At 38.6% G+C, this 17,148-nt stretch overlaps 1 protein-coding gene across 2 annotated transcripts in view; it reads right to left on the bottom strand.

Moving 5' to 3' along the window:
• Nucleotides 1–7,560: 7,560 nt before the first annotated feature.
• The window catches only part of LOC124805337 (zinc finger protein ZPR1), a 72,937-nt gene continuing 63,349 nt past the window's right edge, over nucleotides 7,561–17,148 (bottom strand). For both annotated transcript variants that reach the window (XM_047265859.1, XM_047265869.1), the window contains 3 exons: nucleotides 13,822–13,982; nucleotides 9,532–9,795; nucleotides 7,561–7,761 (listed from right to left, as the gene is read on the bottom strand). In XM_047265859.1, the coding sequence (XP_047121815.1) occupies nucleotides 7,639–7,761; nucleotides 9,532–9,795; nucleotides 13,822–13,982 (548 nt within the window). In that variant the 3' untranslated portion in view covers nucleotides 7,561–7,638. The remainder of the gene's footprint in view (nucleotides 7,762–9,531; nucleotides 9,796–13,821; nucleotides 13,983–17,148) is intronic.

Genomic DNA, 17,148 nt, shown 5'->3' with positions numbered 1-17,148 from the left:
ACATGGCGGAACTGCTCAAAGATAATCTTAGCTTAGTTCAAAGACGATACTCAGATCGATGCTGGTGTCGACCTCATCGGCGCCACACCACTATTCTATAAAGAACTCGTGTTAGTATTTTGTAACCATGTATTATTAAACTGATAGTATGGTAATACACCTGTCAGCACCTGCTTTCTTTGGATAATTGGAATTATCATATTCTTCTTAAAGTCTGAGGCCCATATATCTTACAGGTGAGATGCACGCATTTTGTCATAGCTTGCAAATCAAAATACAGGACACATGCCACACAGTACATTATCAGGTCTAAAACAAGAACAAAAAATGTGGCCCAAAACTGGAAAATGGAAAAGTATCAGATACAACCTCAGTAGCTGATATTTTTAATGAGTACTTTAGAAAAATAGGAAACAGTCTTGCCCAAAACAACTTTCGAACTCCCAATACGCACCACACTGAAAACTACAAATCCGCAGAGGTTCGTGTGTGGTTTTGATGATAGTCCAAGCTGTATTATAAACCAAACAAACAGGACACTATATTGTAGAATCTATGGAGTTTATTATTAATCATTTCTTTTCCACACATACATTTCCAAGCTTCTAAAGCTTGTGAAGGTCACCAAAAGGGAATCACAGACAGTGTTTACAATTGCAAGCCTGTAGCACAGCTTAATGGGCTCTCAAAAATCTTTGAAAAGTCCTTTTATAATAGGCTGCTAGAATTTATGAACAAAAACTCATTGCTGTCAAATCACCAGCATAGCTTCAGGCAATCTAAATTCATAGCTATCCTAAAAGCTATAGATGAAATGGGAGAATGTGCTGAAGTATTTCTGGTCCTGTCCAAAGAGGTTGATGTTATAAATTGTGCTACTCTACTACAAGTTGGAAAGAAAGGAAATTAGAGGTATACCAAATGAATGTCTTAAGCAAAGCATAAACACTGGAAATATTAAAGAAAAAAAAGAAAAACAGCAACATACTCATCAGAAGAAACTGTAATCAAATATGGTGTGCCACAAGGATAAACATTAGATCCAAAATCCCCTTTTTCTTGTATAAAGGGTGTTTCACAATTTCCATCACAGGTTTCTAGGGGTTGCAGAGGAGACTTTGTACCTACAGTTTTTATTGATGAATCATCTGAATGTAAAATAAGTTCGAAGACTAGACCACTTTTGAATCTCTCGCTTCACAGCACACACACAGCAGAGACAATGAGCTCTGACCTGTGTGGTCTACAGGAGCCCATGGCACAGGCAGTGTCTGGAGTACTCATCACTGAAATCTCTTCTGCATGACAATGGACATCCTCTTGAAAGTTGAGAGTGTGGCTTGCTCATGGAACACCACAGCCAATCTTCCTAGTTGTGAACATGTAAGTTTTTTGCAGTTGTTGTTGTAGTTTGACAAAATGGTAGGTATGTCATAATTAGTACAGGGACTGATGGTGGAACCCTCTTCTCAGTTTGTGTGCATATAATAAAGTGGAGTATTTGAAAGCGATCCAATCTTCAAACTTATTTTATATCTAAATGGCACATTTCCAGGCAAGAGTCTATTATCTGTTCAGGCCAAACAGAAAATTTGAGAGCTTCAAATATCAGCACACACACCATCGATGGGACTAACACACTGGTATGGAGAACATAAAATTATACTTAAAAAAAAAAAACTTTCATATATCCTATCGGAAGAAACAAAATGACCACCACACATTGAACATAAATAACAAAAGTTGAATCTTGGTTTTATGTAAAATTCCTAGGATTACTAGGAATATATCTGCAGAGCAATCAAGATCTAAGATGGAACACACATATTCAAGTTCTTACAGCTAAACTATCATCAATCTTTCATATGCTACAGATTCTGGACACAAGCTGTAACAGAGCGACAGTAGTACAGGCACATGATTCAAATTTCCAGTCCACAATCAGATACGGGATAATATTCAGAGGGAATTCATCCCATAGCTGAACTGTATTCAAAGCTCAAAAAAAGCAAACAGAACCATATGCAACGTAAAGAGTCAAGATTCACATCATCCTCTCTGCCCTACACCAAACATACTGAATGCTGCACACCTGTATATACACAAAAAAAGAATATTCTTTCTCTAAGAATACTTAGGAACCTCCAAAACAGCTCTGTGCTGAATAACAGAACAGGAAGCTGCATTAACATTCATTTCTCCTAGGCCAGAACATCTGCCTATCCGAAAAGTAACTCTCACAGTGGAAAACAACTACACATCACCTTGTGAACAACATCAAGTTGGTAAAGAAAGCAAGGCTGTTTAAAAAAAAAAGCTGAAGTTATTTCCGAATGACTGAATGAAGGGGCGTTTTATAATATAAATTTACCAGTCATGTTATAGCAATTACGTGTGTGATAAATCGCAAAACAATAATTTGTATTTAAGATTAAATTTGTCGATAGCTTGTAGTAAATTTTATAAAATAAAAACCAAGCTAAAACAATAAATAAACCAATATTGGTGTGTCCTATCATGAAATCTTGAACTCTGTTTGCTGATTACTCTTCTCATGGTACTGCCTACAAGGAGACACATCCCCCCCCCCCCACTCTTCTTCTTCTTCTTCTTCTTCTTCTTCACACACACACACACACACACACACACACACACACACACACACACACACAGGCGCGCGCGCGTGCTGAGAGATAGGGGGCTGTGAAGAAGGGGTGGGAGGGAAAGGCAAACAGAGAGCGACGGGGGGGAGAGAGGAAACTACTGCAGTTTTCATATTAAACATTTTAGCTGATTGCTGGATCATCACTAAAGTGTTCACATCACTTGTAATGCACAAAAAAACATCTTGAAAAGGAAGAAAATATAAAATTTTGATGCAAAGTTCTCAAATGTTCGTAAATGAACTGGAAGGGTGGGTTTCAACATGTGACCATGTGAGAGAAAAAACAGAAATGGTCTGAACGGGAGGGGGGGGGGGGGGGGGGAATAATTTTTCATTAAAAAGCAACAAACTTTTAAAAATTAGCAGTGCTAAGTGCTTGCTCTCTCCTGCTCGAATTTTCAGGTTTTCCTCCATGAATTCTTCTACTGAAGAGTAACATTTCTGTTCTAGTTTCTCATACAAAACTTTTTTGGTGTTTCTAAATGTATACTGAGTAGCTCTCTTCCTTTCACTTTCTTATAAACTTTCATACCCATATACTGTGAGCATAAAATTTTAAATGGTGGGTGTGCAGCATAAAATTATTTTGATTCCTGGTTGAAAATGATTTTCTACAAATAAATCAAGGTTACTGTGTATAAAGATAATCAGCTCACAGATGTACAGTGAGGAAACACTTAATATACTTAGATTTTTTAGAAGGGGATGCCATGATTTTCTTTGTCCTGCATTGTGCGTAATTCTAATGATGGTTTTCCGAAGTTTTAATATTCAGCACATTTCGTTGGAGCTGCTCCAAAATACAATTCTGTACCTTATTACTGATTCAAAGTAATTTTTCTTATGTCCATGCTGATAACATTGTACAATATCCTCATTGCAAATGCTAGGCTATTTAATTTGTTTGTGAGGTACTATAAGTGAGAGGCCCATGACAGATTTTTATTTAGTTGCATTCCCAGGAATTTCACACAGCAAATCCCAGTTTTTGTGATCAATCTGAATATCATGTAGTTTTGCTTATTTTGTTTTAAACTACATTAACTGAGTCTTTCCCAAGTTTAATTTTAAGCCATTTAAATCAAACGAGCTGCCTAATTTTTCTAAAGTATTTAACACAGTTTGAGGAATTTGGCAAATACTATTACTTTCAATGATTACATATGTGTCATCTGCAAATGAAACTGAGTGACACTCACTATTAAGTAGTACATCATTTATGTAAAACAGAAACAAACTGGGACCTAAGACAGAACCTTGGTGTACTCCTTGTTAAATGGTTTTCCATTTTGAAGTACAAGTTCCTCTTTCTGATAATATTATCACTGTCTTTGATTGGTTAGGTAGGACTTAAACCATTCTAATACAGTGCCCCTAATTCCATGCTTTTCCAGCAGTTTACAGAGTAGCAAGGAGTGGTTCACACTATCAAAGGTCTTTGATAAGTCACAAAAAATTTCTGTGGTATGCACTGAGTTGTCTAGAGAGGAGCTAATTTTATCTACAAAATGGTTTATAGCAGATCTGTGGTTTTGCCTGTTTGAAATTCATACTGATTTTTGGAGATTAATTTAAAATTTTCTATGAAATTTGGAACTTGTATTGTGACTACCTTTTCAAATATGTTTGTTGGTGCCTTTTTCAAATAGAGGCTTAACTACTCTGTGCATAAGTCTACATCTATATCTACGCTCTGCAAACCACTGTGAGGTGCATGGCAGAGGATACAACCCACTGTACCAGTTATTGGGGTTCCTTCCTGTTCCATTCACATATGGAGCGCAGGAAGAATGATTATTTGAATGCCTCTGTGTGCAATAATTATTCTAATCTTATTCTCATGGTCCCTGTGTGAGCGATCCATAGGGAGTTGTTGTATATCCCTAGAGAAGTCATTTAAAGCTGGTTCTTGAGATTTTGTTAATAGACTTTCTCAGGACAGTTCACGTCTGTCTTCAAGAGTCTGCCATTTCAGTTTCTTCAGTATTTCTGCGACATAAACCCACAGATTAACCAAATCTGTGACAAATTGTGCTGTCCTTCTCTGTATACATTCAATATCCCCATTAATCCTATCTGGTATGGGTCCCACACACTTGACCAATATTCTAGGATGGGTCACATGAGTGATTTGTAAGCAATTGCTTTAGTAGACTGATTGTACTTCCCCACTATTCTACCAATAAACTGAAGTCTACCACCTGTTTTACCCACCGCTGAACTTATAAGATCATTTCATATCCTTACGAAGTGTTACATTCAGGTACTTGTATGAGTTGGCCAATTCCAGCACTGACTCATTCATATTATAGTCATAGGATAATTTTTTTTTATTTATTTTGTGAAGTGCAAAATTTTACATTACTGAATATTTAGAGCAAGTGGTGGATTTTTGCACCACTTTGAAATCTTATCAAGATATGACTGAATATTTTTTTTATCTAGTTTACTGAACATATATATCTTTCTGCTTGTTATAGTTTTCCTTTGAACTTTGGTAATCATCATTGCCACGTGGTCACAGATACCAGTTTTGATGTTGATGTCCTCAAAGGATCAGGTCATTTGTTGCCATTAGATCCACTATATTTCCATCATGAGTTTTGTTCCTAACTATCTGTTCTAAGTAGTTTTCAGAGAAAGCATTTAGTAAGGTTTCATAGGATGTCTTACCACACCCACCACTAAAAAATTGTAATTTTCCCAATTAATTGTTGGATGATTAAAGTCTCCACTGATGGTTACAGCATGCTTGGAGAACTTACATACAAGTGCACTGAGGTTTTCTGTGAAGTTTTCTGTTACAGGAGGTGAAGAGTCTGGCGGGTGAGAGAAGGATCAAGTTATCATTTTCTGCCCCCCCCCCCCCCCCCCCCCCCTCGATACTGAGTCTTGAACAAAAAATCACATATGCAGCTTCAATTTCTATCTACGTGAATATGAGTTTTTAGTCTACTGCAACAAATACACCACTTCCATTTCCCATTTGCCTATCCTTTCAATATACACTTAAATTTTCCCAGGAATCTCACTGCTATCAATTTCAAGTTTCAACCTGCTTTATGTGACTAGTATTACTTGAGATTCACTGCTTTTCAGGAGTACTTCAAACTCTTGCACTTTGTTTCGAATGCTTCGGCAGTTTATCTCCTGTGGGAGCCATGTCTTTTGATCTTGCACTGTTATTTCTGGGTTTCCTGCAGCCACTGTTATCTAGATTGGATGTAGAGTTGCCTAACCTAAGAAACTTTTAATGGATCACACACACAGTCAACTACCTGAGTAGCTGCCTCTGAAGTGTTGTGCACACCTGACCTATTTAGGGGGACCCTACAGTTCTCAACCCTATAGTGGACATCCAGGAAGTCGCAGCCTAGATTGTCAAGTCACAGTGTAGATTGTAACAGAACTTTCGAAGTCTGTGGTTCAATCCTTCACTCAACTCAGAACGAAAGGGCCACAAACAGTTCTGGAGACTATGCTGAAAATTCTGAGCTTTGTTGAAACTCCACATGCACGCATAGTCTTCTCAGCCTTCTCTGCCAGTCTCTGAAGTGACCCAAGAATGACTTTGGAGCCCAGACAACGGGTATCATTTGTTCCAACATGCGCCACAATCTGCAGTTGGTTGTAAACTGTTCCATCAATGCCCGCTGAAATAGCCTCTTCAATACGTTGATTGAGATCCCTACACATACACACTGAGTACACTTTGTGTTCTTTCCTGTCCCTTGTTGCCATTTCCCTCAGAGGTACCACCATTTGCAGAACGTACGGATTGCCAACAATTAAGATTTATACACCCAACAATTAAGATTTATACACCACCACCCTTTTGCACTTGCCTCGCCTTGACACACACACAAAAAAAAAAAAAAAAGGTTTCCCCAAAACAGGTGAAGTGAGTCCCACTGGCTCAGTTTCAGTTTCAGTGAAAGACAGCATCTCAAACTTGTTGGTTAAAGGGATCGGTACAACACCCTGAGTCCTGCCTGGCACCGTCCACTCTCTACATGATGCCTGGATCTACCATTGACATGCCTTGTGGATGGCTCCCTGTAGGCGAAGCTCATCATCACCAGTACTGGAGCAGCAGTACGAAATGCAGAAGTCGTCTGCATACAGAGGAGGTGAGACAGAAGGCCCGACAGCTGCTGCTAGACTGTTAATGGCCACTAAAAATAGAGAGACACTCAATACAGAGCCCTGCGGGACTCCATTTTCCTGGATATGGATGGAACTATGGGAGGCACCAACTTGGACATGGAGAGTACAGAGCAACAGGAAGTTTTAGATAAAAATTGGGAGTGGGGCCTGGAGACCTCACTCATAAAATGTGGCAAGGATATGATGTCGCCAGGTTGCGTTGTATGCTTTACGTAAGTCAAAAAAGACGGCAACCAGGTGTTGGTGTCTGGAAAATGCTGTTTGGATGGCAGACTCGAGGGACACAAGATTATCAGTTGTAGAGCGACCCTGGCTGAAGCTGCCCTGACATGGAGCCAGTAGGCCACGTGACTCCAGGACCCAACCCAACCACCGACACACCATGTGTTCCAGCAGCTTACAAAGAAAGTTGGTGAGGCTGATGGGCCGATAGATATCCACATGAAGTGAGTTTATACCGGGTTTGAGCACCGGAATGATGGCGCTCTCCCGCCATTGTGATGGAAGGATGTCACCGCACCAGATCCGGTTGAAGATGACGAGGATACGTCGCTTGCAGTCAGATGAGAGATGTTTGATCATCTGGCTGTGGATCCGATCAGGCCCAGAGTTAGTTTTTTCTCCTAACTCGCTGCGAAAGAGACAACTACTGCTGTCCCTTGTTTGTGTACCTAACGTTCCTTACAGTCACAGCCATGTTAATTGCAGCGTGTTACAAGAGAAAAAAATATTTTATGAACAAATTTATTCAGTAACTAATACATAAAAAACAATTCTTATTACATAAAATGTAACGTTTTGACTCTTCAATCTTGTTCATAGTTCTCTGTTTTCATATCATTCAGTCCCAGTTCTTCGTTCTGCTCAAATGATCTTTCGTAGTAAGTTATTTTAAGCCCGTGGTCTTCGCCACAATCATCTGTTAGGTTCTGAAACATCAGTGATTGTCAAATTAGTTTTCATTTTTCTGCCACAAATCAGTAAGCACTAAGACAAAATAATGTTATGTATGGTATATTTTACTTTTTTAATAACATTTCTTATGGAAATGTGATTGAAGCAGAACCGGCACATACAAAAATTTAGAAATAGCCAAATCTTGAACTGTGAGACCTTTCAAAAATTCATCATTAGAATAAAGGACGAAGAAAACTCACTCCAAGCATTGAATAAGGAGAAAAAAGAGATGCAGAGAATCTGAAGAAAGGAAAAGTAAACTAATCTGTTCAAATTCGCTCACAATGTCTATGACTGATATGATTATTCCTATTATCTGGCTAGTTTTACTTTTTTATGTTTATCTATTTATAATTTAGTGTTACTTTTATCATAGTTACTTCTTTGTCAGCGTTCTGACATGATCTCCATTTCATAATTGTACTGGTAATTTTTTCCATGACTTCATTCCCTTTTTTATCTGAATCTTTGCTAATATCTCACATTTCTATCTTTTTGTCTGCCATGTTCCTAACTATTGGCCACTTCCAGCACTTATCAAACATTACATTCTCATTCTGAACCGCATTCCACAGTACATTTGTTCCAGTCTTAAGCATTTGAACACCACTGCTAATTTGCATTTTTATATTGTATTTCTCCAGTCATTCCTTTTCTTTGGCATTATCTCCTGAATGTGCAAACTTTCAAAACACAATTCTTCAAAAAAAAAATGGTTCAAACGGCTCTGAGCACTATGGGACTGAGGTCATCAGTTCCCCAGAACATAGAACTACTTAAACCTAACTAACCTAAGAAAATCACACACATCCATGCCTGAGGCAGGATTTAAACTTGCGACCAGAGTGGTCGCTTGGTTTCCAAACTGAAGCGCCTAGAACTGCTCGGCCACACCAGCCGGCAAAGTACCATTCTTCACCCTCCACAAAACTCATTTCCAATTCCAAATCACAGTAACAAATTCTCACCCTATACTGTGGGTTCTTTATCAGCACTTCTCATCATCCAGTTTCCATACCAATCACATTTCGCCCCTCAAACACCTCCCACTTTCCCCACTGCCTGTAACTACCAAACTAAACTACATTAAACTGAAATTCAATAGCAGACAGGCAAAAAAGAGCAACAAGAACATACAATTTCTCACACTAGTGTCCTACATAGTAAAGGTTTCTACACTTTTGAAGGAAGTTCCTCTCCAGGTTTACAATGTTCTAAAGTAAAAGTGCATTAATATTTTAAATCGACTGTAATAAACCTTTTTATGTGATCCACTAATAACTGAAAGGTTCTGATTCAATACAGCACTGAAATCTTCTTAAGAGACATTCTAACTACAAGTTAAATATATAAGCTAACTGGGTGCAAAAGCAAATTTAATATAAAGCTTCTCTTGGGTTTTGGAGCTTTTAGATACTGAAATTTCAAGTACGCTAAAATAGTTACATATTTCAATTTTTTGCTCCACAAATATGCAGAAATGGTAGCTCACTCTATGTAACTAGTAATGAAATGACCATGGTAAACCATGCCCATTTGGTAATATTCCAAGACTTTAGTATACATAACCCTCCATCCTCCACAAAGTATTGCCAACTCCCAGAATACCTGTCAGTCAAGATACTGCACCACATCTGTCCACATCTTCACAGTTTCCTATCATGAATCTCTTTTCTATTATAACATGGGAACAACAGAACTTTGGAAACTGACATTGTTATCGTAGTGCATGAGCTTCATACCTGAATATAACTGTTTCCAGCAGGATCGTCTAGAACCAAAGTAGCAGATTCTTTGCAGTTTAGCACACAGTCGAGTCGGGCAAGAAAAGCAGAGAGCTTCTCTGAGGTTTCAGGAGTCACACTGTCGCCGAACATTGCTCCGCGTTCAGCCAGCTGCTCCTTCATTGCGACAAGTATCCCTTCCACAGTCGTGAAGCGACCTCCCAATGCCGCCGGGCCCACATCAACGTCAAGCTCTGGCAAGATTAAAGAACACGTTTCTGACTGTGGAACAAAAAAAGAAATTATCAGATAAATACAGAAACACCATTATGACATTTTGTACGCTAGGGTGGTAGGATGCTGCTAAACTATTTCATTTCTTACAGTCAGTGCACATAACGTCTTATAATTGGGAGCTCCACGGTTCCATAGTACTGTACCAATAAAAACAGAAGAGCTGCAGCACTTGCTGTGATCATTTTCATGACATGCCCGTGATGTTATCTATTTAGCCAAAGTAAATCGGGGAAGATCAGTTTGGATTCTGCAGAAATGTTGGAACACATGAGGCAATACTGACCCTATGACTCATCTTATAAAATAGATTAAGGAAAGGCAAACCTACGTTTCTAGCATTTGTAGACTCAGAGAAAGCTTTTGACAATGTTGACTGGAATACTCTCTTTCAAATTCTAAAGATGGCAGGGGTAAAATACAGGGAGCGAAAGGCTATTTACAATTTGTACAGAAACCAGATGGCAGTTATAAGTGTAGAGGGACATGAAAGGGAAGCAGTGGTTGGGAAGGGAGTGAGACAGGGTTGTAGCCTCTCCCCGATGTTATTCAATCTGTATATTGAGCAAGCAGTAAAGGAAACAAAAAAAAAGTTCGGAGTAGGTATCGAAATTCATGGAGAAGAAATAAAAACGTTGAGGTTCGCCGATGACATTGTAATTCTGTCAGAGACAGCAAAGGACTTGGAAGAGCAGTTGAACGGAATGGACAGAGTCTTGAAAGGAGGGTATAAGATGAACATCAACAAAAGCAAAACGAGGATAATGGAATGTAGTTGAATTACGTCGGGTGATGCTGAGGGAATTAGATTAGGAAATGAGACGCTTAAAGTGGTAAAGGAGTTTTGCTATTTGGGGAGCAAAATAACTGATGATGGTCGAAGTAGAGAGGATATAAAATGTGGACTGGCAATGGCAAGGAAAGCGTTTCTGAAGAAGAGAAATTTGTTAACATCGAGTATAGATTTAAGTGTCAGGAAGTCGTTTCTGAAAGTATTTGTATGGAGTGTAGCCATGTATGGAAATGAAACATGGACGATAAATAGTTGAGACAAGAAGAGAATAGAAGCTTTTGAAACATGGTGCTACAGAAGAATGCTGAAGATTAGATGGGTAGATCACATAACTAATGAGGAGGTTTTGAATAGAATTGGGGAGACGAGGAGTTTGTGGCAGAACTTGACTAGAAGAAGGGACCGGTTGATAGGACATGTTCTGAGCCATGAAGGGATCACAAATTTAGCATTGGAGGGCAGCGTGGAGGGTAAAAATCGTAGAGGGAGACCAAGAGATGAATACACTAAGCAGATTCAGAAGGATGTAGGTTGCAGTAAGTACTGGGAGATGAAGAAGCTTGCACAGGATAGAGTAGCATGAGAAGCTGCATCAAACCAGTCTCAGGACTGAAGACAACAACAAATAAAATAAATCATTTTATTAAGACAGAATTACTTATGGCACACATTAGAGACTGTGCAAGACACATAACAAGCACAGAATGGCAGCAACTGGATAGAGATTGTAGAAGGGTGATGGACCACGGATGATCAGTATTTGTTTTCAGTTTCCAAATGGAAACTGGTACAGCATCACGAGGTCTGTCTCTTTGGTGAGGAAAATGAGGTGCAGCTGAAGTGTGGCAATTCACAGAAGGTTATCGAGTCTGTTCAGGTAGGAGTTAGTGGAGTATCACAACCCAAAAGTGATACAATAAGTGAGATATCAGTTTAGACTTATGGTATTCAGCAGCAAGTTGTCATATAAACTTGAGGCACACCATCATGACAGACTGTCAAGCACATTATGCGTAACTTTGTGGGTGACTTTTGATCATTGCAGCATGTGACAGATAAAGATGTCAATGCTGGGAATGACGACAAAATTTGGCACAGAAACAGCTAAGTAAAAAGCTGTGCTATTTACGCATTTATTTATATATGAACGAAAACTTCGGAATTTCCTTTAAGAGAAACAATGTTTGAACAATTTGCGCAACAATTTGGTTTTCTACATACACATACTTCACTTATTTGTGTGCCAATTTGGTATTCTACATTCACATTCTGTTTGCAGTGTTCATGCAAAATCTTTTCGACTGTTATTAAATGTTTGTACAGTGATATATTGCGAAATTTCGAACATTAGTGAGTGCCACAATAAACACCACCTGTTATCGACACTTGTAGACTTAAATTTATTTGTGATCTTTCTTTCAGAAGAGAAGGCCTATACTTGTCAGACAGTAGTTCTCTAATTTAATTGTATAAGTACATGATAAATAAGTCATTTTTGAGACTTTTCAGACACTTACGAAAACATATTTTTGTTTACAAAACTAAATTTTTGAAAGTTACCAGTACAAGAGTTTTTGGAAAACTTTATTTCACGGCAAATCAACATTTGTGACTCACAGTTGCTTCCAAAGAATGGATCACACTCAAATTCATTACATATCAACTCAAACAAACATGCATTTTTGAGAATTTTTGGACATTATCATTGTCCTGTGCATAATCTAATTTCTAGTAAATCAGCATTTGTGATTTACTTACTGTAGCAGACATTCTAATTAAAATATGGTGTTACATATAGTTTTCCCTTAAAAAAGGAGTACATATTTTCTACATTTAACTGTAAATTAACTGCATTTTCTTGTTAGCTAATAACTATAACCAACCTCAAAAAGTTTTAGGAACTTAGTAATTTTTAGCACAGGTTTTTCTGTTGCCTTATCAGAAATCTTGTTGTGTGTATTTGTTACAATTCTTATAGGGAATTAGTAATTTTTTTCGGCTTGACAAATGTAAAAAATAATCAGCAGGTTTAAAGTTACGTGTTCACTGTCCTGCACCAGCCAAAATGCAGCCCCACTGTGAATGCTGTTCTCTAACACGAGATGAGTTGACTGAAGTTTGAAAGCAGTTGGAAATTGCCTCGGCAACTGTCAAATGATTGGCACCTGCTGGCAAATCAGTGTGTCGGAAGAGCTCCCGAGAGTCGTGTACCAGTGGTACCAGTACCGAAGGTATCTAAAGTACTATCCTCTCCTGTGGAACCCATCTCCTCTGCAGGAAGTACAGGACCTGTCTTTACTCATCAACTTGACTGTGATTGGCGTGTCAATGGTACATCTAGGAGTGCTGTACAGGGTAGGTGGGGATCAGGGATGATGCAGGGTGTTGTACTGATCCCCCAAACCGACAAGGTTCAGGCGCTGTCTGTCACTGAAACTGAGCCAGTGGGACTCACTTCACTTGTTTTGGGAAACATGTTTTCTCTGGTGTCAGGAGGCCAATGCAAAAAAATATAGGTCTATTAATTGTCAGCAGTTCAAATGCACAGTGAATGATGGTACCTTTTAGGGAACCGAAGACGACTACCAGCCTTCCCCACAACTGCCATTACATGCTTGTCCCACTTCATATCGCTCTGCAATGTTACGCCCAAATATTTAATCGACGTGACTGTGTCAAGCGCTACACTACTAATGGAGTATTCAAACATTACAGGATTCTTTTTCCTATTCATCTGCATTAATTAACATTTGTCTATATTTAGAGCTAGCTGCCATTCTTTACTAAAGTACAAATTTTGAAAAAAGAAAAAAAAAGTTAACCACACCCAAAAGTGGGTACTTCACTTTAATTTGCCAAAAGTGCGTGAGAAGAAAGGAAAGTAAGAAATCTGATTCAGAAGCTAAGAAATAGTCATGTCAACATAAAGCCTTCACATTGGGATCAATGGAGTCTCGAGATGAGATAGTCAGAGTAGTAGTAGTAGTAGTAGTAGTAGTAGTAGTAGTCGTCTGGGAGGAAAAAAAGAGAAAAATTCTGCAACAACTCAGAGCACACAAATCCGCAAAATAGTCATGGCTCTTCTGGCAGTTCACTGTATGCTGTAACCTTCACTACAAAGACATTTCATTGATTGTAACTACAAAGAATAATGTGCAGTATGTCAAGCCAAAATGAACATTATCTTAATATAATGAATAAAAATTATGCAAGACAATTACCTTTAGCAAATCTCTAGTGAGGTCTTTGGGTGAAGAAATAGTTACTTCTATACGAACACCTTTTGGTTCAATAGCACTTCCTGATTTCACTTCGTTGGTGCGATGCCCACAGCTTTCACAATTTGTGGCCATTATGATGACCTCCTTAAAATGAGGAATTTATGATTTTTGTTAAGGAGATATCAAAGCCTTTTAGCCAAAAGTATACCTGTGAAATTCAAAACTCTCTTCAAATTTCTCACCTATTGAAATCATGGTTCCACAATATAAGATAGAGCACATTCTGTGGCACCTTGAGCACCAAAGGCAATTAACATACTGATGTTTCAGGACAATGTTAATAATGACCTTAAGTGAGTCCCACCAGCAAAATAAATTGTTGTTGTTGATGTTGTTGTCTTAAGTCCAGAGACTGGTTTGATGCAGCTCTCCATGCTACTCTATCCTGTGCAAGCCTCTTCATCTCCCAGTACCTACTGCAACGACACCCCCGGGATAACAAGGCCGTCCAGCAGTGTTAGTGACGCCACACTAAGCGGCCCGTAGCCGACGCAGCAGTAAACGCACACCTCCGTACAGACGCGCCTGATGCTAACGATCTTCTGTCCGTCATACAGAAAGGAGCGAACTATAATTTGAAGCAAAGACCAAATTATATATATTCTTGTAAGCAGCATATAGGTTCATAACGAAATACCGATTACATATACGGGCAGGAATAGGTTCTAGAACTCCTCTGAAATGTGTTTATCTTCAGTACCAGAATGAACATCAAATTTTCAGGTTTTCTAAATAGAAAAGCACTTTGTTAGTAACAGACAGCAATAATGAGACTTGCAGTTGGTGATTTCTACGTGGAAAATCTGTAGAGAGATTGAAAATGGAAAGTAAAGAGAGCCTCAGCCTTTTGCTCACATTCTTACATGTAATGCACTTGGTTGTTTTTCATTTCCTTACCTTTCATAACATTTTTAATATTGTTTCAAGAAGTGTATCTTCAATAGCAGAGTGAACTTCGAATTGTCAGGCTTTTCTTAAAGGAAAGAGCAGTCCCTTAGTATCACAGTGCGAGACAGAATCTTGTGTTCAGTGATGTCTATGTTAAAAGGAGAATATTTGATATCTATCTTTTGTTTCCATTCTTTATTACTGGGGATACACTTGTAAAAATTCTTGAAAAGAGCTGTCACCATGAACATATGAGTAAATTCACAATAGTCATGTGTTTTACGAGATAAAGCGAACTCTTGTTACCTTATTGTAAACGAAAGTTGTGAGGTTTTTGCTATGTATGACAGTGTTTAAGATAATTTACTTTCAGTGTAATAGTTTGAAAATGTTAAGTCCTGCTGTCAGTTGGCATTTGTCACCATCTGTATGCGAGTTTTAAAGCTAAATAGTGTTCTGACAATTATAAAATAGTGGCAAAGTTCCTCAATCGATTAAACTTATTCCTGCCCGTATTTCGTTACGAACCTTTATGCTGTTTACAAGAATATAAATAATTTGGTCTTTGGTTCGAATTATAGTTCGCTCCTTTCTGTATGACGGACAGAAGATCGTTAGCATCAGGCGCGTCTGTACGGAGGTGTCCGTGGACTGCTGCGTCGGCTATGGGCCGCTTAGTGTGACGTCACTAACACTGCTGGACGGCCTTGTTATCCCGGGGGTGTCGACTGAAACCTACATCCTTCTGAATCTGTATAGTGTATTCATCTCTTGGTCTCCCTCTGCGATTTTTACCCTCCACACTGCCCTCCAATGCTAAATTTGTGATCCCTTGATGCCTCAGAACATGTCCTACCAACCGGTCCCTTCTTCTTGTCAAGTATCTGAAGATCTGATCAACTGAAGATCTGAAGTCATGTCAGCAAGTGATTTGATTGGTGATACCAATGAACAACATGGACTACTTCTACTGCTCACACACACTGCTGCAATGATTCTTGTTCTTAGCCTAAATCTTGGTAGAGGCTACACATTTAACTTTTAAAGATTCTGCACAGAATACCAGAAGGTTTTTGAATGAACATTGTTGAAGAATTAGAAACTATATGTATACGAGAAAATATCCACAATAAATATTAAACAAACACACAAAATGTAAACACAAGTACTATCTCAAAAATTTCATTGAACTTTTAGAAAATGAAAATGGATAAATTGGAAGTAACATAAGCAACAAATAAAGGCAATCATAAAAAATTCTAGTTAATAAAATAATATCGCTGTTCATTTGCACAATCTTTGTAAATATATAGCGTTGTAAGATTGGAACTATCAAACTGCTGTCATGTGGTAACTAACATTTTATTTTCAACATTGTTACATCATTTACCATCTTATTAAAGCAGTAACAAAGCAGTAACAATTATAAAAGAGTCCACATAATGTGGACATCACATCAATCTAGATCTGAGTATAATACAGGTGCTTTAATATAAATGACATTGGTATCCATACCTGTTCTCACCAAAATTGTAATTGCAGGTACTTGAAAACAGTCTGTCATAAATAAAGATTACTTATTATAAGCAGCTATTTGGTGAATCTACTCTAATAATCGTGTCATTCACAGAAATATATTATGCTGCTGGCCCTAAAGATGAAAAATTGTTGACAATATCAACTAGAAAGAGAGAGATAATATTACTGAAGAAAATGGCAGGCCCTAAAAGAGATGGTCAGAGATGGCTATGAAGACCTAGGGTTGGTTCAAATGGCTCTGAGCACTATGGGACTCAACATCTGAGGTCATCAGTCACCTAGAGCTTAGAACTACTTAAACCTAACTAACCTAAGAACATCACACACATCCATGCCCGAGGCAGGATTCGAACCTGCGACCGTAGCGGTCGCACGGTTCCAGACTGTAGCGCCTAGAACCGCTCGGCCACACAGGCCGGCAAAGATCTAGGGAATAACTGTACTGGAACATGACATCAGGAGCAATTGGAATGGAAAGGGCAAGGTTTCCCTGACATGTAACACAGACAGAATGGTGAAAAGAGTATGGGAAGCAACAGCAAGCACAGGAAACAATTTGGTTGCTTTGGTAAGTACTGGAGATCAAGGTGATAGAAAAGTACACACCAACCAATAAGCTGGTGACTGACAACAGGGAAGGATACAAGAAAGGTATAGTGTGTCACCAGTGGAACAGACACAATAAGAGGAAACTAAAGATGTCAGAATACCGGTGAAAGAGCAGTAGAGAAAAAATGAACATGCTCTGAGAAAATGTAATCTGTGGTGTCACCGCCAGACACCACACTTGCTAGGTGGTAGCATTTAAATCGGCCGCGGTCCGTTAGTATGTGTCGGACC

This window comes from Schistocerca piceifrons, chromosome 1 (genome assembly GCF_021461385.2).
Source record: "Schistocerca piceifrons isolate TAMUIC-IGC-003096 chromosome 1, iqSchPice1.1, whole genome shotgun sequence".
NCBI lineage: Eukaryota > Metazoa > Arthropoda > Insecta > Orthoptera > Acrididae > Schistocerca > Schistocerca piceifrons.
This window is presented reverse-complemented; position numbering and strand designations above follow the sequence as displayed.